This window comes from Hyperoodon ampullatus, assembly GCF_949752795.1.
Source record: "Hyperoodon ampullatus genome assembly, chromosome: X".
Lineage (NCBI taxonomy): Eukaryota > Metazoa > Chordata > Mammalia > Artiodactyla > Ziphiidae > Hyperoodon > Hyperoodon ampullatus.
The window spans coordinates 109,182,004-109,207,879 of record NC_136913.1 but is presented as its reverse complement, the minus strand read 5'-3'; the positions used below and the strand labels follow the sequence as shown (position 1 = coordinate 109,207,879).

Sequence of the window (25,876 nt, the reverse complement as noted above, 5' to 3'; positions counted from 1 at the left end):
GGTAGGGTTTCAACGAAGCTACTTACAAAACCCTGGCACATTACTGCTTTCATTTTCTTCAAAGTAGAAAACAAAATCCAAGGCTTCAGCTCCAAAAGTGGCATTTTTAAAAATAATTCACACTATTTCAAAGTTTAGAGCTTTTATTGAATTTCCAAGTATGTAAGACACATTAGTGCTAAACAGGCTGCAAGAGGGTAGGGGGTTTCAAATATAAAAACATAAATGAGTAATTTTCACCTCTTTTCCCAAGCGTTTTTTTCCCCCTCCTTCCTTTTTTTGCCATCAGTTGTTCTCTCTGTTTGAGGATGCAGGAGCCAGCATTCCCCAGGAAGGGAAATTGGCAAAATAGGAAGGCAGTGGAGGACCAAATACTGGGGGAGGAGCAAAAGCCATAGGCACAGCGAGAAATGGATTGAAACTTGGAGGTCGAGGAGGGATGAAGCAATGAGCAGGAGCGCAAGAAGGTAAACCTGGAGGGCTGGACGACAAGGGCACAGGCCTTGGCCAGTTCTCCACGGGGTGCCGCGGGCCTCCCAGTGGGAAAGAAACCTGAGCCAACCTTTCCTTGCAGGTCACTCTCGTACTTCCTGGAGGCACCTCCATCATTATCCCTGATCTAAGGGTGGGGATGGGTGGCGGGCCTCTTACTTGAGAGCCCCTGGATGGAAAGAATCCTTGACCCCTTGGCAAAGCCACATATAACCTTGCGTTACTGCCACCTCTCTCAGTGCCCCCATGGCTGACCCTCGTGCCCCCCACCATCAGTGCGGGAGGGCCACCAGAGAATTCCCGGGACACATGAATAGAATCCTGTCCCCTCTGCCTCTGGCCTGCCAGCCCCTCAGAGATATTTACTTCTGCTGTTGCTAGGGACTCTTCCGCAACAGCAGGTGGTGGCTCATAGGGGGGTTTGAGAGCTCTCGAACCGTCCACAGGAATGCAGGATCCTGTTCTCTCTGAGGGACACTCCAGTTGCTCTCTTGCCAGATCGGTCAGTACACTGAAGGGAGGTCTCAGGGGGATGCGAGGGAGGCCCCAGGACTCCGCATCGTCCTTCTGCATGGAGCTCGGACACTGGAGGGTCACGCCGGGGCGCAGTTCCGGGGTCCCGTGTTCATCGGCAGCTACTGCTGTGGGTGAAGGGGCGTGCCCTCCAAGGCTTGCCAAAACAGAAATAAATAGGTTAATAAAAATGAAAATGCTGGGCTTCCCTGGTGGCGCAGTGGTTGAGAGTCCGCCTGCCGATGCAGGGGATGCGGGTTCGTGCCCCGGTCCGGGAAGATCCCACATGCCACGGAGCAGCTGGGCCCGTGAGCCATGGCCGCTGAGCCTGTGCGTCCGGAGCCTGTGCTCCGCAACGGGAGAGGCCACAACAGGGAGCGGCCCGTGTACCACAAAAAAAAAAAAAAAAAAAAATGCGGTGACCAGAAAATATCTGAAATATGTGATTGATCGAATTCTCTGGAATACACGGTGGGAAAAGGGAGAGCCCGATCTCCTCCCAGGTGTAGTCAGCAAACACTTCTACGATTCACTTGCCCTTCACCAGGCGGCCTCTTTGGCATTAGGCTTTGTGGTTTCCCTTTATGGCTGACCTGTGGCTCCACCTGGTTCCCCATATTCCCACCTCCTCAAGGCAACAAGGCAGTCTAGAAGACTCAGATAGCTTCCTTAAAAGCTGCAGTGCGCAGGCACGCTAGATAAACAGAGGAAACACCAGCTCTTTCAGTCCCAGTAGGATCTATGATCCACTGAACCCGTCATTTAGATTCTGGGAGGAGTGCCCTGGAAAGTCTTATGAGGGAAAACCTTTTTTTTTTTTTTTTTTCTCCACAGAAGCCGACGAAAGGTTAGTTATGCTAACAAACACTTCAGTTTATTTCTCTTTCATGAAGCATCATTCAACATTTATACCAACTTTTGTTAAAATTTTTTCATTCGGGAGAGGCCACAGCAGTGAGAAGCCCGTGTAATGCAAAAAAAAAAAAAAAAAAAAAAAAAAAAAAAATTTTTTCATTCAACCCATACCACACCCTAGAGTAAGAATTTCCTCATATTTAAATCCCACAATTTAGACTAAGGATTTGCAACTTCAAAACTACATTTAAAACTCCAGTATTCTTAGTACCTGAATTTATGTCCTTCACGCCTTTGTCTCTGATCCCCTTCCGCATCCTTCGCTACCCCCTCCTCCCTGTTGTCCGTGTCACACTCACACAGGAAAACAATTCAAATTGCCTTTTGCCTTCAACTTAAACAGTTGTACACAGTTTTGTACTTACACATTTTCAGTACAAGCCATGGAGAAATTTGATCAGCAAAGCCTTCTTGAGGTGATGGAGAAAACCAGCTGAACGCCCACACCAAGACAACTCAGTCTGGAGAAAAGACTGGTGCTTCTGCTTTAGAGCAGCTTGGCAGGTCGAATGAAGCCAGGGACCAACTGCTTCTTTCTAGATTTGGAGTCCTCTTTATGAGGTTACCAGTTGCTAGGGAAGGGAGGGAGAAAAGGAGCCGGGAGGAGGGGGGGGGATAAATCTGTGACACTCCTCTGAAGCTAAATGTATGATTCCTTTTTGCACAGTAGTAGATGAACTTAAAGGCATTCGCTACATTAACCCTGTTGCAGTCCAGTTAGAAAGACAAATCATCAAGACAATTTTAGAAGAATCATGGTGGCATGGTCTTTTGTTAAGAGTTATTTCTGAAGTTTTATTTAGAAAAGGTAGTTGTCAAACCTCCTCTTCCAGGGTGGAATTACAAACATTGAGCAGAGTACCATGCCTAATCTTGTAATTTAAACTTCCAGTTTAGGGGATGCATACTATTAACTTGGTGGAGAACAGACTTTGGGGGGTTAAATTGCTTTGCAATCTGAGTCTCACTTGTGAAGATGAAACAAGAATAGCACTATAAAAAATATCCCTCTAAGAATCATATTGGCTTTTACTTTTTAGCCCCTCAATTTGCAATTCTTCCCTTCATCCTACCTTCTAGTTTATTGGCTCAGTATGTTCTATGTGTGTGTGTGTGCGTGTGTATGTGTGTGTGTGTGTGTGTGTATACACATATTTCCCAGAATAGAGCTCTGGAAACTTCCCTGCAAGTGAGAGGGGAAATAAAAGGCATAGTAGATAACATCAATTTACAAATATTAGCTCAGATTTTGCCTTGTAACTTTTTGCATAAGGCACTTTCTGTTCTTCCAGTTTAAATTTCTTCCCCCTCCCTACCTTAAGCAAGTATACTTCCTCAGCTTTTATTTTCTGCCAACGATCTACAGATTAATGGCTCTGAAATTATGACAGCCATCCCCTGATCTAAGATTACTAATCTTGCTCTAGGATAAAGCCAAAAACTTGGCCCACTTCCTTAAATTCATCTAAGATTTGTGCTGTTCAGACTAGGCTTCAAATACCTTAAAATAACTTTCTTTATTCCCAATATCAGAATATGCTGTATATGCTATTACATTTCAACATTTCAACAGATATATATATATATATATATTTCAATTTATATGTGGAATGTGTGTGCGCGAGCATGTGTGTGTGCAGTGGGTAGGTACAAGATACTAACGCAAAGAAATGGTCACTGCTGTGAAGCAACAGACTCATAATAGAAATGACCTTTTGGGTCTCTAACTCCACATCTTCCTGCCAGGGTGCCTTGTCCCTGTCTATACACTGTCGAGTTTTCTTTATCTCATTGAAAGATGAAAGCGGCATGTTTCCAAAACTTCTCCCAGAGGAATCTGTTCCCTTGCCTAGCATGGCTCACTGTTAAGAAATATCTTGATTCTCCAGCTTCAGTTTCTATTTTTCTTTAGTTTATTATTTACTTGTCCTTATGTAAAAGAAAAGTTATTATTAGCAATATAATTGTGGTAGAGCCTTAAAGCCCTTTTAACACTTGCCATATCAGAGGGAATAATGAAACTTGGGTTAATGCCTGCTAATAGTTGGTAAGTCGTATTTATATAGTTTATATTTGAGAGCTTGCATTTTTTTCTGAATAATGGCAAGGATTCCCCAGGAAACCGTTTTATGACTATCAAACTATTGCAATAATTGGCTGTTTTTAGTTAGAAATGCCTATTTAGTAAAGTATCACCTTAATTGGATTACGTGAGAGTGAAATGTAATATAGACAGCAAATAGCTGGGCATAGTGACAAAGCCAATGACACCTTAGAATTTTCCAAAACCATAATAGGTATTATAAATTTATGGATTCTAGCTCAGATTTTGCCTTGCAACTTGTTTGCTTTTGTGCAATGAATGTTTGTTGAATACCTACTGCATGCATTCACTATTTGGTTTAGTGTGGATTATACCACAAAAGTGAAATATGCAACTGGTAGTGACTTCAAGAAATATTCAAACTTTCTGGGGGGAGAGAAAAACATCTATAAAAGAAGAATGCAGTAAGAAAGAATAGACACAGACTATTAGCTTTCATTTTCCACAATGGAAATTCAGAAGAAGAAGCTATAATTTTAGGCAAAAGTAGTTGTGAAATATTTCATGTGGGGTTGGGGCTTGAGTTGTGTTTTGAAGGGTGGGTGCAATATTCCATGTCAAGAACAGGTACGGAGGGGACTTCCCTGGTGGTCTAGCGGTTGAGAATCTGCCTTCCAATGCAGGGGATGTGGTTCAATCCCTGGTTGGGGAACTAAGATCCCAGATGTTGTGGGGCAACTAAGCCCACGTGCCACAACTACAGAGCCCATGCGCTCTGGAGCTCACGCTCCACAACTAGAGAGAAGCCCGTGTGCCGAAACCAAAGATCCCGCGTGCTGCAATTAAGACCCAATGCAGCCAAAAATAAATTTAAAAAAAGAAGAAGAAAAAGAACAGGTATGGAGGTAGGAATGAAGGGGAAATTTTGGAATTTTTAATCCAAACTGGGCTCATATTTGGCAGAAATAGAAGTTTAAAGAGCCAATTGGACCCTCTAGAGATAGTAAGATCAGCCAGATAACTAGTAAAGTTGTACCCAGCAGGGAATATTTGAAGGCATTCAGATTTTATAGTTAAAAATAAACCTAGAATCATCTCAAAACCTACTTTTTGACACAAAGCTATTAGCTGCTTCAATTATCCACTGAGCTCTGAAAATGAAGTAATAAAGTGTATACTTTTTGTTGTTGTTTCTTTGAATAACTGTTTTGGGGAGGAAAAAATGGGTAATGGAAGTTGAGGATTTGCCAAAAAGTAGCTTAGCTGTGAAAGTAGTTATGCTATAAATGCCTTTCATTACCTATGGCCTCTAATTTCATGACACAGCTCCAGATATCACTCTCATATCTCTCAAAAGGTTTTGAGGACTTTATTGAAATGCTAAGTAAGAACCATATAAAGAGATATATTTACATTTGCTCAGCAATTACTAGGTCATTAAAAATGTGGTTGTACTGCCAAAATGATGTTGTTGGTTGTTTTTCAAAGAAATTTTGCAGATGCTTAAGTACAGGCAAAGTATCATTTAAAATACATCCTTTCTTTTTTGCTAGAAAAAGAATCCAGGAGGTAGAGACATAAGGATGATTTTCTCTCTTTCCATCAGGCTAATAAGAAGGTGATGAAGAGATTGTCATGCTGATCCCTGGGGAGACAGTTGTCAAAAGATCTCATCCATTAACTCTCTTTCAAAATGTAATGTAGCTATGCCTGTGGAAAGCTCTCAGTTTAGGATGTCTAAAAGTACCTCTAGAAGATAGACCAGATATTTTTAAGGGTGTGTTGCTATTTAATTCAGTGTATTAAGAAGCATGAGATTAATGAAGGCATGGTACTACCCCAGAATGAGCTAGACAGAAATATTCAGTTGCACAACTATAGGCAGTACTCCTGTCCTCTCTGCCAACAGCTGTCCTGCAAACTCTATGTGGTAAGTGACAAGGGTGAACAGGTGAGAGTGTGGTTATTTCACTACCCGTACTGGCAAAAGCAACTAACGACACATGCCTCACTGTTGGACCTATGTGTATGAAGATCAATAGACCATTATTGCTTTTCTCAAGTTCTTTGCTCCAGACTTTTAAAAAATTGTTTTAAACAGGTAATTTATGGCAATGACTCCAAAACAGATTATTTTCTTATAGAAATCAGAAGCTATCAGAAATTCCTTCAACAGATCACTCTAATTTTTCTTGATCTCCTGAGAGTCAGAACTAGAAATTAAGTAACAGCTGGGCAAGGCAGATGAGAAAAATGAAGAAGGAAAAGGAAACTGAGATTTTTTTTTACTACTTACTCTATGCCAGATATTTAATACATTTCGTCTCATTTAATATTCACAGCCAACATTTAAGGCCGTTACTATTATTATATCTATTTTATGGATGAAGATAAAGACAGGGAGAAGTTTAAGTAGTTTTTTCCAAGGTCCCACAGCTAGTAAACAGCAGACAATATTGAGATACAGACAATCTGACACCAGAGCCCGTATTTCTTTCATTCAACCATGTGGCCCCCTGACTGTAGTTCTAGGTGAATCACATAGGTGGCTCAGATCAAAACATCTGATCCAGATGTGATCCAGATGTGTACCAGATCCGAGTTTAGATTATTTAATGCATGTACTCACTGACACTCATCCTAATATAGTTCTGCAATGAAGAAATCATACAAACTGCAATGCATCTCAGAAAGCCTGCCCATGCAGGAATGTAGCAAGTGACTGAAGATTAGGCACTTGGTGGCAGTCCAGCAAGAGGATGAGGACTAAAAGTCCTCTCATGGATCGAATAGGGTTGGTGACAGAGAAAAGAACTTAGCCATAGGACAGCACTGAGTGATCATTACTAATGAATTAATTTTAATATGTGCTCAGTATGACCAGTATTAAAATTAAATTGATTTTGAGTTTTTGAACTGCAGGTATAGGGTTGCTCAGACTATTTCTATGTCACTAAGGTGGGACTGAGCTTATAATCATGATTAGCTCATCCATCTTCCAGTATTGGAGCAAGTGGGAGAATATAGAGTTAATTGTGTGTGTGTCTTGGGTGAAGTGGGGGTGGGGATAGTTGAGTTGTCCAAGTGAGCTATTAATGATAACTCTGGAGAATACCTTTCTGAATTAGGAAAACATATTAATTAAAAAATAAAATTAATGTATTTTATGTTCACATTGATATATATTATAAATTAAGATATAAACATGGACTAATAAGTAAAATGAGGAAAGTTAATGAAAAAAGTTGTTTTACAGTAACCCATTAGACCATAAGTTTATAACAATTAGACACACACACACACACACACATGCAAGGGAATTGAAGGCATACTTAATTTCTTGAGCACTAAGTTTAAAAAACAAAAACTATTTTAGATTAGTTTCTTCTTGCTTATAATTAAGACTGTAAATTCATGCTGAAAGCATTTTATCAAACTTTATTAAAAATGAATCATATGTGCCAACTTTTGAAGGGCTTTGGTTCTGGAATCAGAGGAACACAGACCTGGGTTCAAATCTCAGCTTTACTACTTACTGGCTTTGTGACCTTGGGCAGGTTGCTTAACTTCTCTGAACCTCATTCTCCTCATTTGTGAAGTAGGATTATAGAGAGAATTATATTAAAGCGTGTGTGAAAAGTGACTGTTACAAACTAGGTGATTAAAATATAATCCCTTTCCTTGTGCATATTTGACTCAGCTTTCTTATATGTAAAATGGGGATGATGATGCCTCTTACCTATTTCAGGGCTGTTGAGGAAATTAAATATGATAATTATATGAAATCACTTTGCAATCTGTAAATCACTGTACATATGTTAGGTTAATAAAACCATGGGTTATATTTCAGGGGCAAGAAGATTTGGGGACACATTTTAAATATCACTGTGTAGGTAGCCACCTATTTCGCCTACCCATAAGGCTGTTCTTCATTTCCTGAATCATTAATGGGGAGGATTAACCACAGTATTAAAAAAAAACCCATGGTGTAAAATGCTTTAAATGTTTCAATTGGTGCTACATAAATCTCACCCATTGTTGTTTTTAATGTGGTAGCTGTGTTAGAATAAAGAGTCTGTATTTTTGTATTTGACTATATACTTAATTAGATTTCAGAATCTTGTGTTGCACAGCAGGAATCACTGAAAACCCCTGTGATGATTAGAATGAAAGCCTTTAAAAAAAAGAAAAGAAGAAGGTTGCTTGGTTTCCTGATAGTGCAGATTTGATTTATTGATTCTCTGAATGATTTGCTACTTTAGAGAAAAAATAGGAACCACAGATATAAATAAGTTCATAGGTCACCTGAAATATGCAATAGCCCATATCTCCACTTGCTCTGGTTTGGCCATATGCAGAATGACCCAGTGCCTCTGGAAGGGTTCATCACTTTGTTTCAGATAGGACTATAGAGCTGTTGAAACTTTAATGCCTGAGTGAGATTCCTCCATTATCTTCTAGTAATCTTAGAAGAGACACTTTCCCATTGCCTGGCCCTCCAGAGTCTGATCTTTTCTTCTGATGAACTCTTCCCCTGAATAAACGCACTTATCAATTCATTTCTCTAAAAGCTGAAAGTGGAGGATCTGGGGATCTTATTGAAATAGCAGGTTCACAGGCTCCGCCTCTAAGATTCTGATTTAGCTGATCTGTAGTGAAGTACAGTTATCTGCAGTTTAAATCCTTAATGATTCTGATGTGGGGTTCTTTGGATCACAATAGAGAAATACCGACTAGATGGTCTTTTAGCCTTGAAGCCTAGCTTTTTGAGGAAGAACCCAGCCTTCAAGTGGATACTCTTTTTCTATAGGTCTAACCAACTGACTACAGGAGCACTAGAACATAAAACCCTTTTGACCATACCCCATGCCTTCAGTTCCCTTTTGTTTCATAAACCTCCAAATACCATGATTAGTTTTGAACAGATGTGTTGAGTTTAGTTCATCTAGAGCAGCAATTCTCAGTGTGGTCTGGGGAAAACTCGGGTCCCCAAGATCCTTTCCAAAAGTCCACAAGGTCAAAATATTTTCATCATTGTATGAAGGCATTATTTGCTTTTTTCACTCTCATTCTCTCACTAGTGTACAGTGGCGTTTTCCAGAGGCTGCTTGATATGTGATGTCATTGCTTTGAGATTAATGAAACCTGTGGTTCTATATCCTGTGTTTTAAAACTTTTTCAGTTTTAATTTCTAATATGGTAATTATTGATAGATGTAACCCACCCAAACAAAAACTCTTTGGAGTCCTGAATAATTTTTAAGAGTGTGAAGTGGTCCTAGACCAAAAAATTTTAGGACTTCTGTCCTATGTAACCAAACATAGTTTTAAAATGTGCATCAGTTAATGTAAACTGATGAAGTTGTTACCAAATCTCAAGGAAATCTCAAACCTGATTAAAATATTCAGATTCCTATTTTTTTTGCCTCCTCTTATAAATTCTTAAGGTAGAAATGTTAGGTAGTTAGTCAGACATTAGCAGCAAGGAGGTGACAGTGGTGAGAAAGACAAGAAAGAGCAGTCAAGTTATACCCAACCATCTGGGGACTCTCCCCTGACCCCACCCAGAACAGGTGAAACTATGGTCGTGTGGTGGTCAGCATCTCCTGATAAAGAGGGGCACAGTAACACGAGGGAACCTCCCCAGGATGCACATGCCCAGAACAGAAAGGCATATAACCTATAGTAAACACAAATTCATTATATAATCATTATAATAAAATCTACATAGAGAAGGATGTGCTCTCACTGCCTCTTGTGAGAGCACTGGAATCACAACTAACTGCTGAACAATCATTGACAGGAAGACACTGGAACTCACCAAAAAAGATACCCTATATCCAAAGACAAAGGAGAAGTGACAAATAGATGGTAGGAGGGGCACAATCACAATAAAATCAAATCCCATAACTGCTGGGTGGGTGACTCACAAACTGGAGAACACTTATACCACAGAAGTCCACCCACTGGAGTGAAGGTTCTGAGCCTCATGTCAGGCTTCCCAACCTGGGAGTCCAGCAATGGGAGGAGGAATTCCTAGAGAATCAGACTTTGAAGGCTAGCGGGATTTGATTGCTGGACTCTGACAGGACTAGGGAAAACAGATACTCCACTCTAGGAAGGCAAACACAAAGTAGTGTGTGCACTACGACCCAGGGGAAGGAGCAGTGACCCCACAGGAGACTGAACCAGAACTACAGCCTAGTGTTGGAGGGTCTCCTGCAGAGGATGGGGGGGGCTGTGACTCACCATGGGAATGAGGACACTGACAGCAGAAGTTCTGGGAGGTGCTCCTTGGAATGGGCACTCCCAGGGTCCACAATTAAGCCCACCAAAGAGCTGGTAGGCTCCAGTGCTGGGTGGCCTCAGGCCAAAAAACTAACAAGGAAGGAACCTAGCCCCACCCATCAGCAGACAAGCAGATTAAAGTTTTACTGAGCTGTGCCCACCACAGCAACAGCCAGCTCTACCCATCACCAGTCCCTCCCATCAGGAAACTTGCACAAGTCTCTTAGATAGCCTCATCCACCAGATGGCAGACAGCAGGAGCAAGAAGAATAACAATTCTTCAGCCTGTAGAACAGAAACCACATTCACAGAAAGATAGACAAAATGAAAAGGCAGAGGACTATATACCAGATGAAGGAACAAGATAAAACCCTAGAAAAACAACTAAATGAAGTGGACATAGGCAATCTTCCAGGAAAAGAATTCAGAATAATGATAGTGAAGATGACCCAGGACCTCAGAAAAAGTATGGAGGCAAAGAATAGAAGATGCAAGAAATGTTTAACAAAGACCTAGAAGAATTAAAGAACAAACACCTAGAAGAATTAAAGAACAAACAAACAGAGATGAACAATACAGTAACTGACATGAAAAATACACTAGAAGGAATCAATAGCAGAATAACTGAGGCAGAAGAAAGGATAAGTGACTTGGAAGACAGAATGGTGGAATTCACAGGTGTGGAACAGAATAAAGAAAAAAGAATGAAAAGAAATGAAGACAGCCTAAGAGACCTCTGGGACAACATTAAACACAATAACATTCTCATTATAGGGGTTCCAGAAGGAGAAGGGAGAGAGAAAAGACCTGAGAAAATATTTGAACAGATTATAGTCGAAAACTTCCCTAACATGGGAAAGGAAATAGCCACCCAAGTCCAGGAAGTGCAGAGAGTCCCATATAGGATAAACCCAAGGAGAAACATGCCAAGACACATAGTAATCAAACTGGCAAAAAATTTTAAAGAAGAAAAATTATTGAAAGCAGCAAGGGAAAAATAACAAATAACATACAAGGGCACTCCCATAAGGTTTACTGATGATTTCTTAGCAGAAACTCTACAAACCAGAAGGGAGTGGCATGACATATTTAAAGTGATGATAGGGAAGAACCTACAACAAAGATTACTCTACTTGGCAAGGATCTCATTCAGATTTGATGGAGAAATCAAAAGCTTTACAGACAAGCAAAAGCTAAGAGAATTCCAGACCACAAAACCAGCTCTACAACAAATGCTAAAGGAACTTCACTAAGTGGGAAACACAAGAGAAGAAAAGGACCTATAAAAACAAACCCCTAACAATTAAGAAAATGGTAATAGGAACTTACATATTGATAATTACCTTAAAAGTGAATAGATTAAATGCTTCAACAAAAAGACACAGGCTTGCTGAATGGACACAAAAACAAGACCCATATATATGCTGTCTACAAGAGACCTACTTCAGACCTAGGGACACATACAGACTGGAAGTGAGGGGATGGTAAAAGATATTCCATGCAAATAGAAATCAAAAGAAATCTGGAGTAGCAATAATCATATCAGATAAAATAAACTTTAAAATAAAGCATGTTACAAAAGACAAGGAAGGATGCTACATAATGATCAAGGGATCAATCCAAGAAGAAGATATAACAATTATAAATATATATGCACCCAACATAGGAGCACCTCAATACCTAAGGCACTGCTAACAGCTATAAAAGAGGAAATCAAGGGTAAAACAATAATAGTGGGAGACTTTAACACCTCACTTACACCAATCGACAGATGATCCAAACAGAAAATTAATAAGGAAACACAAGCGTTAAATGACACAATAGACCAGATAGATTTAATTGATATTTATAGGGCATTCCCTCCAAAAACAGCTGATTACACTTTGTTCTCAACTGTGCATGGAACATTCTCCAGGGTAGATCACATTTTCGGTCACAAATCAAGCCTCAGTAAATTTAAGAAAACTGAAATCATATCAAGCGTCTTTACTGACCACAACGTTATGAGATTAGAAATCAATTACAGGGAAAAAAATGTAAAAAACACAAACACATGGAGGCTAAACAATATGCTACTAAATAACCAAGAGATCACTGAAGAAATCAAAGAGGAAATCAAAAAATACTTAGACACAACTTACAATGAAAACACGATGATCCAAAACCCAGGGGATGCAACAAAAGCAGTTCTAAGAGGGAAGTTTATAGCAATACAAGCCTACCTCAAGAAACAAGAAGAATCTCAGAGAAACAGTCTAACCTTACACGTAAAGGAACTAGAGAAAGAAGAACAACCAAAACCCAAAGTTAGCAGAAGGAAAGAAATCATAAAGATCAGAGCAGAAATAAATGAAATAGAAACAAAGAAAACAATAACAAAGATCAATAAAACTAAAAGCTGGTTCTTTGAGAAGATATACGAAATTGATAAACTATTAGTCAGACTCATCAAGAAACAGAGGGAGAGGACTCAAATTAATAAAATTAGAAATGAAAAAGGAGAAGTTACAACAGACACGCAGAAATACAAAGCATCCTAAGAGACTACTACAAGCAGCTCTATGCCAATAAAATGGACAACCTGGAAGAAATGGACAAATTCTTAGAAAAGTATAACCTTCCAAGGTAGAACCAGGAAGAATTAGAAAATATGAACAGGCCAATCACAAGTAATGAAACTGTGATTAAAAATCTTCCAACAAACAAAAGTCTAGGACCAGAGGGCTTCACAGGTGAAGTCTATCAAACATTTAGAGAAGAGCTACCACCCATCTTTCTCAAACTCTTCCAAAAAATTGCAGAGGAAGGAACACTCCCAGACTCATTCTATGAGGCCACCATCACCCTGATACCAAAACCAAAGATACTACCAAAAAAAAAATTACAGACCAATATCACTGATGAATATAGATACAAAAATCCTCAACAAAATACTAGCAAACAGAATCCAACAACACTTTAAAAGGATCATATACCATAATCAAGTGAGATTTATCCCAGGGATGCCAGGATTCTTCAATATACGCAAATCAATCAATGTGATATGCCATATTAATAAACAGAAGCAGAAAAACCGTATGATTATATCAATAGATGCAGAAAAGGATTTTGACAAAATTCAACACCCATTTATGATAAAAATTCTCCAGAAAGTCGGCACAGAGGGAACTTACCTCAACATAATAAAGGCCATATATGACAAACCCACAGCAAACATCATTCTCAATGGTGAAAAAATGAAAGCATTTCCTCTAAGACCAGGAACAAGACAAGGATGTCCACTCTCACCAATATTATTCAACATAGTTTTGGAAGTCCTAGCCATTGCCATCAGAGAAGAAAAAGAAATAAAAGGAATACAAATTGGAAAAGAAGAAGTAAACCTGTCACTGTTTGCATATGACAGGATACTATACATAGAGAATCCTAAAGGTGTCACCAGAAAACTACTAGAGCTTATCAATGAACTTGGTAAACTTGCAGGATACAAAATTAATGCACAGAAATCTCTTGCATTCCTATACACTAATGATGAAAAATCTGAAAGAGAATGTAAGGAAACACTCCCATTTACCATTGCAACAAAAAGAATAAAATACCTAGGAATAAACCTACCTAGAGAGACAAAAGACCTGTATGCAGAAAACTATAAGACACAGCTGAAAGAAATGAAAGATTATACAAACAGATGGAGAGATATACCATGTTCTTGGACTGGAAGAATCATTATTGTGAAAATGACTATACTACCAAAGCAATCTACAGATTCAATGCAATCCCTATCAAATTACCAATGGCATTTTTTACAGAACTACAACAAAAAACATTAAAATTTGTATGGAGACACAAAAGACCCCAAATAGCCAAAGCAGTCTTGAGGGGAAAAAACGGAGCTGGAGGAATCAGACTCCCTGACTTCAGACTATATTACAAAGCTACAGTATTCAAGATGATATGGTACTGGCACAAAAACAGAAATATAGATCAATGGAACAGGATAGAAAGCCCAGAGGTAAACCCACGCACCTATGGTCAAGTAATACATGTTGTATTACATAGTGTAATACAGCACTATTTACAATAGCCAGGTCATGGAAGCAACCTACATGCCCATCGACAGAAGAATGGATAAAGAAGTTGTGGCACATATATACAATGTAATATTACTCAGCCATAAAAAGGAATGAAATTGGGCCATTTGTTGAGACGTGGATGGATCTAGAGACTGTCATACAGAGTGAAGTAAGTCAGAAAGAGAAAAACAAATATCGTATATTAACGCATATATGTGGAATCTAGAAAAATGGTACAGATGAACTGGTTTGCAGGGCAGAAATAGAGACACAGATGTAGAGAACAAACGTATGGACACCAAGGGGGGAAAGTGATGGGGGTGGTGGTGGTGTGGTGAATTGGGAGATTGGGATTGACACATATACACTTACATGCATAAAATAGACAACTAATAAGAACCTGCTGTATAAATAAATAAATAAAATATAAAAAGATAAAATCTACATGTGGTTTTTCCCCCCAGCCCCCCCCCCGGTGGACATTTCTTAGCGAGTCAAGGGTGAGAGCATGTGCAGCAGTAAACTTGTTCCAAAACTCAGGAGTGTCAATCAAATAATGATCCCCTGTCACTCCAAAAAGAGTGTTGGTGAATGTGGAGAAATTGGAACCCTTAGAAATTGTTGCTGGGAATGTAAAATGGTGTGGCCACTGTGAAAAACAGTTTGACAGTTCCTAAATAAGCTTAAAATAAAATTACCAAATGACCCAGCATTTTCAACTCTTATGTGTATACCCAAATACTGTATGTAGGTGTTCAAATAAAAACTTGTACACACACACACACAAAGTGCCCTTAAGCCTGTATAAGGATGCGGCTTTCAATTCACAGAAACAGCCTGCTCTCTCTCTCTCTCTCTCTCTCTCTCTCTCTCTCTCTCTGAGAGTGTATCTTTGTTTCAATAAATTTTTGCTTTGTGCTTACACTTAAAGGGGATGGTTTGCAATTCTTTGCTTACTATCGAGGGACTGAGGTTGCTGGTCTAGGTCTTCTGCTGACCTCCTCGGTTGAAGCTATTTTGTTACGAGGCACGTCAACCCAGTGACACAAAAGAGTAGTACAAAACAAGTAAACAATTATTGACTTATTGAATGTCTCCTGCATTATCACTACTACATAAGATATTGTAAATGAGGTAAAAATATGTTCTGACTTGAGCAGCTTACATTCTTTTAGGGAAAATAGAAATAAATTATATCTAATGAATGTCTAACTGAAGAATGTTTCCATTATTTTTTAGAACTTAATCAAAAGCAAAGACAGGTGAGAGGTAAGCAATCTAATCACAGAGGGTTTCTCAGAAGAGGTAGAACCACAGCTCTACTTTGAAGGATGAAGGAGATTTGAATAGGAAAAGAAACATGCTGTCACGTGAAATCCATTCCTAAAAGCTACGACAGTTAGAATTTCAAGGGATTTTTATTGTCATCCCTTATCTTCCTATATTGCTTGATTTCATTTTACAAATAACATGATTTTACTAAGCAATAACATTTTAAAACAATATAAAACATCTCAGAGATCTAAAGCAATATCCAGACTATTAGAGGCTAAAACAAGCTGAAACCCCTGCCTCAGGGGCTTGGAAATTAAGAAGGAATTGTTTTTCCAGTGGAATTAACTCAGATTAACAGTCATAGACCTTTTATTCACCTTTGGCGATTGGCTAAAGCCATATAGAAAATTGTTACCAAAGCCTGGCTTCAAAATCTTATTTTCCCTGTTTCTACTCTGTATAGCCACCTCATTTTTATATGACTCTGGGTATTTTTTTGTTTGGTTGTTTTCTTTTCTTTCTTCTCTCTCTCTTTTTTTTCTTTTTTTTGGGGGGGGCTCTGTTTTATGTATTTTTAACTGGTCAGATTATTTTGGACTGAAGCCTCTGTATTGAGACTCAAACGCTCTCTAGGGAGCTTCAGCTGACATTACATATGGAATGTCCAGTTGCTGCATGGCTTGTGCTCAGAGCTATGTAGGACCACTGGGAGCTTTTCAACTGCTGCGAAAGTAGCCAATGTCTTTTCTCTATTCAGTGCTAACAATGGCTTGCAATTCACTTTATTTATTTATTTTTTAACATCTTTATTGGAGTATAATTGCTTTACAATGGTGTGTTAGTTTCTGCTTTATAACATAGTGAGTCAGCTATACATTTATATATATCCCCATATGTCTTCCCCCTTGTGTCTCCATCCCTCCCACCCTCCCTATCCCACCCCTCTAGGTGGTCACAAAGCACCAAGCTGATCTCCCTGTGCTATGCGGCTGCTTCCCAATAGCTATCTATTTTACATTTGGTAGTATATATAAGTCCATATCACTCTCTCACTTTGTCCCAGGTTACCCTTCCCCATCTCCATGTCCTCAAGTCCATTATCTACATCTGCAGCTTTATTCCTGTCCTGCTAGGTTCTTCATAACCATATTTTTTTTAGATTCCATATATGTGTGTTAGCACACGGTATTTGTTTTTCTCTTTCTGACTTACTTCACTCTGTATGACAGACTCTAGGTCCATCCACCTCACTACAAATAACTCAATTTCATTTCTTTTTATGGCTGAGTAATATTCCACTGTATATATATATATGCCACATCTTCTTCATCCATTCATCTGTCAATGGACACTTAGGTTGCTTCTATATCCTGGCTATTGTAAATAGAGCTGCAATGAACATTGTGATACATGACCCTTTTTGAATTATGGTTTTCTCAGGATATATGCCCAGGAGTGGGATTGCTGGGTCGTATGGTAGTTCTATTTTTACTTTTTAAAGGAACTTCCATACTGTTCTCCATAGTGACTGTATCAATTTACCTTCCCACCAACAGTGCAAGAGGATTCCCTTTTCTCCACACACTCTCCTGCATTTATTGTTTGTAGATGTTTTGATGATAGCCATTCTGAAAGGTGTGAGGTGATATCTGATTGTAGTTTTGATTTGCATTTCTCTTATGATTACTGATGTTGAGCATTCGTTCATGTGTTTGTTGGCAACCTGTATATCTTCTTTGGAGAAATGTCTGTGTAGGCCTTCTGCCCATTTTTGGATTGGGTTGTTTGTTTTTTGGATATTGAGCTGCATGAGGTACTTGTAAATTTTGGAGATTAATCCTTTGTCAGTTGCTTCACTTGCAAATATTTTCTCCCATTCTGAGGGTTGTCTTTTGGTCTTGTTTATGGTTTCCTTTGCTGTGCAAAAGCTTTGAAGTTTCATTAGGTCCCATTTGTTTATGTTTCTTTTTATTTCCATTTCTCTAGGAGGTGGGTCAAAAAGGATCTTGCTGTGATTTTTGTCATAGAGTGTTCTGCCTAGGTTTTCCTCTAAGAGTTTAATAGTGTCTGGGCTATATTCATGTCTTTAATCCATTTTGTGTTTATTTTTGTGTATGGTGTTAGGGAGTGTTCTAATTTCATTCTTTTACAAGGAGCTGTCCAGTTTTCCCAGCACCACTCATTGAAGAGGCTGCCTTTTCTCCATTGTATATTCTTGCCTCCTTTATCAAAAATAGAGTGACCATATGTGCATGGGTTTAACTCTGGGCTTTCTATCCTGTTCCATTGATCTATATTTTGGTTTTTGTGCCAGTACCATACTGTCTTGATAACTGCAGCTTTGTAGTATAGTGTGAAGTCCAGGAGCCTGATTGCTTCAGCTCTGTTTTTCTTTCTCAATATTGATTTGCCTACTCAGGGTCTCTTGTATTTACGTACAAATTGTGAAATTTTTTGTTCTAGTTCTGTGAAAAATGCCATTGGTACTTTGATAGGGATTGCATTCAATCTGTAGGTTGCTTTGGGTAGTAGAGTCATTTTCACAATGTTGATTCTTCCAATCCAAGAACATGGTATATCTCTCCATCTGTTTGTATCATCTTTAATTTCTTTCATCAGTGTCTTTTTTTGTTTTTTTTGCGGTACGTGGGCCTCTCACCGCTGCGGCCCCTCCCGTTGCGAAGCACAGGCCCCGGACACGCAGGCCCAGCGGCCACGGCCCACGGGCGCAGCTGCTCCACGGCACGTGGGATCCCCCCAGACCGGGGCACGAACCCGCGTGCTCCGCGTCGGCAGGCGGACTCCCAACCACTGCGCCACCAGGGAAGCCCCATCAGTGTCTTATAGGTTTCTCCATACAGGGCTTTTGTCTCCTTAGGTAGGTTTATTCCTAGGTATCTTATTCTTTTTGTTGCAGTGGTAAATGTGAGTGTTTTCTTAATTTCTCTTTCAGCCTTTTCATCATTAGTGTATAGGAATGCAAGAGATTTCTGTGAATTAATGTTGTATCCTGCTACTTTACCAAATTCATTGATTAGCTCTAGTACTTTTCTGGTAGCATCTTTAGGATTTTCTTTTTTTTTTTTTTTTTTTTTGCGGTACGCGGGCCTCTCACCACTGTGGTCTCTCCCATTGCGGAGCACAGGCTCCGGACGTGCAGGCTCAGCAACCATGGCTCATGGGCCCAGCCGCTCCGCGGCATGTGGGATCCTCCCAGACCGGGGCACGAACCCATGTCCCCTGCATTGGCAGGCAGACTTTCAACCACTGCACCACCAGGGAAGCCCTTAGGATTTTCTATGTATAGGATCATGTCATTTGCAAACAGTGACAGCTTTAGTTCTTCTTTTCATATTTGGATTCCTTTTATTTCTTTTTCTTCTCTGATTGCTGTGGCTAAAACTTCCAAAACTGTGTTGAATAATAGTGGTGAGAGTGGGCAACCTTGTCTTGTTCCTGATCGTAGTGGAAATGGTTTCAGTTTTTCACCATTGAGGATGATGCTGGCTGTGGGTTTGTCATTTATGGTCTTTATTATGTTGTGGTAAGTTCCCTCTATGCCTGCTTTCTGGAGGGTTTTTTTTTTTATCATAAATGGGTGTTAAATTTTTTTTTAAGCTTTATCTGCATCTATTGAGATGGTGATATGCTTTTTATCCTTCAATTTGTTAATATAGCTTATCACATTGATTGATTTACATATATTGAAAAATCCTTGCATTCCTGGGATAAACCCCACTTGATCATGGTGCATGATTCTTTTAATGCGCTGTTAGATTCTGTTTGCTAGTATTTTGTTGAGGATTTTTGTGTCTATAGTCATCAGTGATATTGGCCTGTAGTTTTCTTTTTTGGTGACATACTTGTCTGGTTTTAGTATCACGGAGATGGTGGACTTGTACAATGAGTTTGGGAGTGTTCCTCCCTTGCTATATTTTGGAAGAGTTTGAGAAGGATAGGTGTTAGCTCTTCTCTAAATGTTTGATAGAATTCGCCTGTGAAGCCATCTGGTCCTGGGCTTTCGTTTGTTGGAAGATTTTTAATCACAGTTTCAATTTCAGTGCTTGTGATTGGTCTGTTTATATTTTCTATTTCTTCCTGGTTCAGTCTCAGAAGGCTGTACTTTTCTAAGAATTTGTCCATTTCTTCCAGGTTGTCCATTTTATTGGCATGTAGTTGCTTATAGTAATCTCTCATGACCCTTTGTATTTCTGCAGTGTCAGTTGTTACTTCTCCTTTTTCATTTCTAATTCTATTGATTTGAGTCTTTTCCCTTTCTTTCTTGATGAGTCTGGCTAACGGTTTATCAATTTTGTTTATCTTCTCAAAGAACCCGGTTTTAGGGACTTCCCTGGTGGCACAGTGGTTGAGGGTCCGCCTGCCGATGCGGGGGACGTGGGTTCGTGCCCCGGTCGGGGTGGGTCCAGCATGCCACGGAGCAGCTGGGCCCATGAGGCATGGCCGCTGGGCCTGCACGTCCAGAGCCTGTGCTCCACATTGGGAGAGGCCGCAGCTGTGAGAGGCCCACGTACCGCAAAAAAAAAAAAAAAGAAAAAGAAAAGAACCAGCTTTTAGTTTCATTGATCTTTACTATCGTTTCCTTCATTTCTTTTTCATTTATTTCTGATCTGATTTTTATGATTTCTTTCCTTCTGTTAAGTTTGGGGTTTTTTTTTGTTCTTCTTTCTCTAATTGCTTTAGGTGTAATTTTTGGTCGTTTATATGAGATTTTTCTTGTTTCTTGAGGTAGCATTGTATCACTATATACTTCGCTCTTAGAACTGCTTTTGCTGCATCCCATAGGTTTTGGGTCATTGTGTTTTCATTGTCATCTGTGTCTAGGTGTTTTTTGAGTTCCTCTTTGATTTCTTCAGTGATCTCTTGGTTGTTTAGTAGCGTATTGTTTAGCCTCCATGTGTTTTAATTTTTTACAGTTTTTTTTTCCTGTAATTGAAATTTAGTCTCGTAGAGTTGTGGTCAGAAAAGATGATTGATATGATTCCAGTTTTCTTAAATTTACCAAGGCTCGATTTGTGACCCACAATATGTTCTATCCTGGAGAATGTTCCAAGAGCACTTGAGAAGAAAGTGTATTCTGTTGTTTTTGGACGGAATGTCCTATAAATTTCAATTAAGTCCATGTTTTTAATGTATCATTTAAAGCTTGAGTTTCCTTATTTATTTTCATTTTGGATTATCTGTCCATTGGTGAAAGTGTTAAAATCCCCTACTATGATTGTGTTCCTGTCAATTTTCCCTTTTATGGCTGTTAACATTTGCCTTATATATTGAGGGGCTCCTATGCTGGGTGCACAAATATTTACAATTGTTATATCTTCTTCTTGGATTGATCCCTTGGTTATTATGTAGTGTCCTTCTTTGTCTCTTGTAACAGTCTTTGTTTTAAAGTCTATTTTGAGTGATATGAGAATTGCTACTCCAGCTTTCTTTTAATTTCCATTTGCATGGAATATCTTTTTCCATCCCCTCACTTTCAGTCTGTATGTGTCCCTAGGTCTGAAGTGGGTCTCTTGTAGACAGCATATATATGGGTCTTGTTTTTTTATCCATTCAGCCAGTCTATGTCTTTTGGTTGGAGCATTTAATCCATTTACATTTAAGGTAAGTATTGATATGTACATTCCTATTACTATTTTCTTAATTGTTTTGGGTTTGTTATTGTAGGTCTTTTCCTTCTTTTGTGTTTCCTGCCTAGAGAAGTTCCTTTAGCATTTGTTGTAAAACTGGTTTAGTGGTGCTCAATTCTCTTTGCTTTTGCTTGTCTGTAGAGGTTTTAATTTCTCTGTCGAATCTGAATGAGATCCTTTCTGGGTAGAGTAATCTTGGTTGTAGATTTTTTCCTTTCATCACTTTAAATATTTCCTTCCACACCCTTCTGGCTTACAGAGTTTCTGCTGAAAGATCAACTGTTAACTTTATGGGTATTCCCTTGTATGCTATTTGTTGCTTTTACCTTGCTGCTTTTAAGAATTTTTTCTTTGTATTTAATTTTTTGTAGTTTGACTAATATGTGTCTTGGCATGTTTCTCCTTGGATTTCTCCTGCATAGGACTCTCTGTGCTTCCTGGACTTGATTGACTATTTCCTTTCCCATTATTAGGGAAGTTTTCAACTATAATCTCTTCAAATATTTTCTCAGTCCCTTTCTTTTTCTCTTCTTTTTCTGGGATCCCTATATTTCGAATGTTGGTGCCTTTAATGTTGTCCCAGAGGTCTCTGAGACTGTCTTCAATTCTTTTCATTCTTTTTTCTTTATTCTGCTCTGCAGTAGTTATTTCCACTATTTTATCTTCCAGGGCACCTATCCATTCTTCTGGCTCAGTTATTCTGCTATTGATTCCTTCTAGAGAATTTTAAATTTCATTTATTGTGTTGTTCATCATTTTCTGTTTGCTCTTTAGTTCTTCTAGGTTATTGTTAAACATTTCTTGTATTTTCTCCATCCTGTTTCCAAGATTTTGGATCATCTTTACTATAATTACTCTGAATTATTTTTCAGGTAGACTGCCTGTTTCCTCTTCATTTGTTAGGTCTAGTGGGTTTTTACCTTGCTCCTTCATCTGCTGTGTATTTCTGTGTCTTCTCATTTTGCTTAACTTACTGTGTTTGGGGTCTCCTTTTCACAGGCTGCAGGTTCGTAGTTCCTGTTGTTTTTGGTGTCTGTCCCCAGTGGCTAAGGTTGGTTCAGTGGGTTGTGTAGGCTTCCTGGTGGAGGGGACTAGTACCTGTTCTGGTGGATGAGGCTGGATCTTGTCTTTCTGTTGGGAAGGACCATGTCTGGTGGTGTGTTTTGTGACCTTATTATGATTTTAGGCAGCCTCTCTGCTAATGGGTGGGGTTGTGTTCCTGTCTTGCTAGTTGTTTGGCATAGGGTGTCCAGCACTGGAGCTTGCTGGTCGTTGAGTGGAGCTTGGTCTTAGCGTTGAGACGGAGATCTCTGGGAGAGCTCTCGCTGATTGATATTATGAGGGGCCAGGAGATATTTGGTGTACCAATGTGCTGAACTCGGCTCTCCCACATCAGAGATGCAGGCGTGACACCCGGCTGGAGCACCAAACCCCTGCCAGCCACACGGCTTTGACGTTTTTAGCACAGTCAAGGAAGGAACCAATGATCTTGAAGATAGGTGAGTAGAAGCTGCCCAAACAATTGTACATGGGTCGCAGTCCTTCACATGGGGAGTGCACTAGGAATTTAAGAATGTGTAGAGTATAGCTTAGCAGTTAAGAAAGCCAAGCTCATTTTGTGAAATTCCTTGGATTCAAATTTCAGCTCTGCCACTTGTTAGCTCCAAAACCTTTAATGAGATTCTAAATCCATCTGTCTCTTCTTGAGGCTTATTTTAGACAGGCAAAGGCGAGTATATCTTCATACCCTCCTGCCAGAATCTTAAGTTTCTATAGACGACTTAAAGGGGTTCACCCACGAATTCAGTTCAGATAGTCTTAACACACTGCTCTCTCAAGGTTGTGTCCTTGAAAATGGCTGGTTACATACTTTATGATTCCCATTATATGACATATAGAGGTAGTAAAAATCAGTGGTTACCAGAGGACTGAAGGGAGGTGAGGAGGATTGAATAGGTGAAGCACAGGGAATTATTGAGAATAGAACTATTGGATATGATACTGCAAGTGTGAATACATGACACTTTTTTTGTCAAAACTCATTGAACTTCTAAGCACAGGAGTTAATCTTTTTTTTTTTTTTTGCGGTACGCGGGCCTCTCACTGTTGTGGCCTCTCCCGTTGCGGAGCACAGGCTCCGGATGCGCAGGTTCAGCGGCCATGGCTCACAGGCCCAGCCGCTCTGAGGCATGTGGGATCTTCCCGGACCGGGGCACGAACCCGTGCCCCCTGCGTCGGCAGGTGGACTCTCAACCACTGCGCCACCAGGGAAGCCCAGGAGTTAATCTTAATGTATGCAAATTTTAAAAAACATCCTTTGTGAGCTCAGGGAAATCCCAGGGTGGAAGGCAGAATGTGACAAAACCAGCTAACTATATTACAAATATATAAAACGACCTCACTGAAGGAGGTGGGGGAATAAGTTGCAGAACTAAGTAAATTTGGAAATGAGTGGTATCTGTATGCTAAAGGCAAAAGAAGCTGTACAGAAACACTAAGCTCTAGTAGATAAAATTCTTTCCTGTGGGGGTATGGGTTAACAACTATGATATTTTTATACGTGTACACAGGAAATGAACCATTAAATAGAGAGCGAATGGGGAGAGCCAGGATTGTCCCCATTGGAGTGGAAGTTCATAGTTAAGCAAGGGAAGGAAGCCCGAATGATGCATGTGGTGATGGATTAGAGTTGGACACGTCAGTATGAACTCATGTTTAGCTTACTATATAGATACAGATGACTGCATATAGAAATATTTTTAGATATTTGTATACACATTGTTTATTATGCAAATCTACAGCCCTTTGCTTTGTTAACTTAATGATCTCGAGGTGACAGCAGCAAGCAGTGGCTTGAAGCAAGATCTTAGTTCCCTGCCCAGGAATTGAACCTGGGAAGCCTGGGTGAAAACCAGGAACCTTAGCCTCTAGACCACCAGGGCCTAGAGGCTAGCAGCAAAGTTTCCCTGGCTCTTGCCCCCGGTGAAAAATGAATTTCTCAAGGAAGCAAAAACTGTAAAAACAGGTACAAAGTTTATTGTTAGAGACATAGCACAACAAGTGGAAGAGCACAGAGAGAAACTGTTTGTTTATTTAAGACAGAAGCAAGGCAGAGATACACACCTGGAGAGAAAGGGTGTGGGCTTCCTCCCTAATGAGGAGGAATGCAATAATGAGGTGGTTAAATCATTTATATAGGGCAGTTCTTCTGGGTCTTTGTTTACCTTTGGCCAGTTATCTGGTTTCTTTTTCCACACCTGACCTGTCGTAGGTCCCTCCCGACATGCGTGCACATATTTTAGCCAAGATGGATTCCAGTGCAGAGGCCTATAGGAAGGTCAACAACACATATTATGAGGTGGCGCCCCCTCCCTTTTGACCCCCAAGGAGCTTTCCTGTGCATGTGTAGTCTGGGAGGTCTCCCTGACCTCAAAAATGAGAAATATGTGGTCTCTTTATCTTCTATCCAAGTAGGACTCAGCTCTTCCTTGCTCCTGCCATTATCTTTATCTTGGAGAATCTGTCCACAGGGGACAGATTCCAGCTGCTCAGCCTGGGGCACATCTACCTCCTGCCTCGGGAGGAGGTCAAGAAGCAACAGCACCCTAGTAGCAATGAGCACACGTACTATCCAGATCTTGTTTTCTAACATCATTCTCCAATGAGGGAACCAGGGCCCCTTGAAGATATAGTTGAGTGGAGACTGGGACAAGAAATGTTCAAGATCAGACTGGATCATCTTACAGTGCCATAAATAAAGGAAGGGCCAAAAGTAAAAAGAAGAGAAAACTAAAAACATTACATGATGCCATCATGATAGCTCATGTTTTCCCCACTCAGGGCAACAATAGCAAGATCACAGCTTCAGTCTTAGTTTGCAACAATTAGTTTTGTATTATTTTACTGAGTACTTCTCCATTGCATAAGAAGAATGTGAAGAAGGAACCATGTTGTAACCTTCTACTACAAAAGCAAATCCAACATCTTCCTAAGCACATGTGGGTCAGTGATTTTGTCAAGTAGTATCGTGGGTTTAATATCATGTTAATTATAATTGCATTATTATTATCTTCACTTTAGCATTTATGAATAGATATTGTTCAATATTTTCATTTGGGATGTGAAATACCTTGACTATGAAGAGAAAATCTGAGAAAGGGGAAAATGCCAAAAATATATTTAAATGTAATGTCTTAAGAATACAAAGAATCTCTTCTATCTTACTCTTGGTCCCGGAGGAACAGCAAGAATTGGGAAAGGATGACAATGCTTAAAGCACACGAGCTGCACAGCAGGTGGCAATTAGGAACTAGTCCTGTGTCAAGAAGCTGAAAGCCGAAGGCAAAGGTGAGCAGATGTTTGGGAATGGCTATGAGACCTGCCAGAGAAACACTGAGACTTATTCAGGCAAAGTTCTTTGATGCATTCTTCTTAAAGTTTTCATAAGAAATCATTTTTTCTTTGTTTCAAAAATGTCATTTTAAACATACAAATACTACTATAGACATGCTGGCACTTTTAAAGACAGACCTTGGACTAGGGTGAGGCAAATGAGGCAGCTTGGGCACAAAATGTAAGGAGGTTCTTGCTCTCAGGGTCACAAAAGTGTCAAACTTTCACTGAGAATGA

At 39.7% G+C, this 25,876-nt stretch overlaps 1 protein-coding gene across 1 annotated transcript; it reads right to left on the bottom strand.

Annotated features, from left to right (window-relative positions):
• Positions 1–285: 285 nt before the first annotated feature.
• On the bottom strand, positions 286–2,305 carry PRR32 (proline rich 32; the record flags this gene model as incomplete). The annotated part of the gene is made up of 2 exons (XM_079727323.1): positions 286–1,162; positions 2,286–2,305. 2 exons carry the CDS (start codon positions 2,303–2,305, stop codon positions 286–288), a joined length of 897 nt encoding a protein of 298 aa, XP_079583449.1.
• Between the last annotated feature and the right edge of the window lie 23,571 nt (positions 2,306–25,876).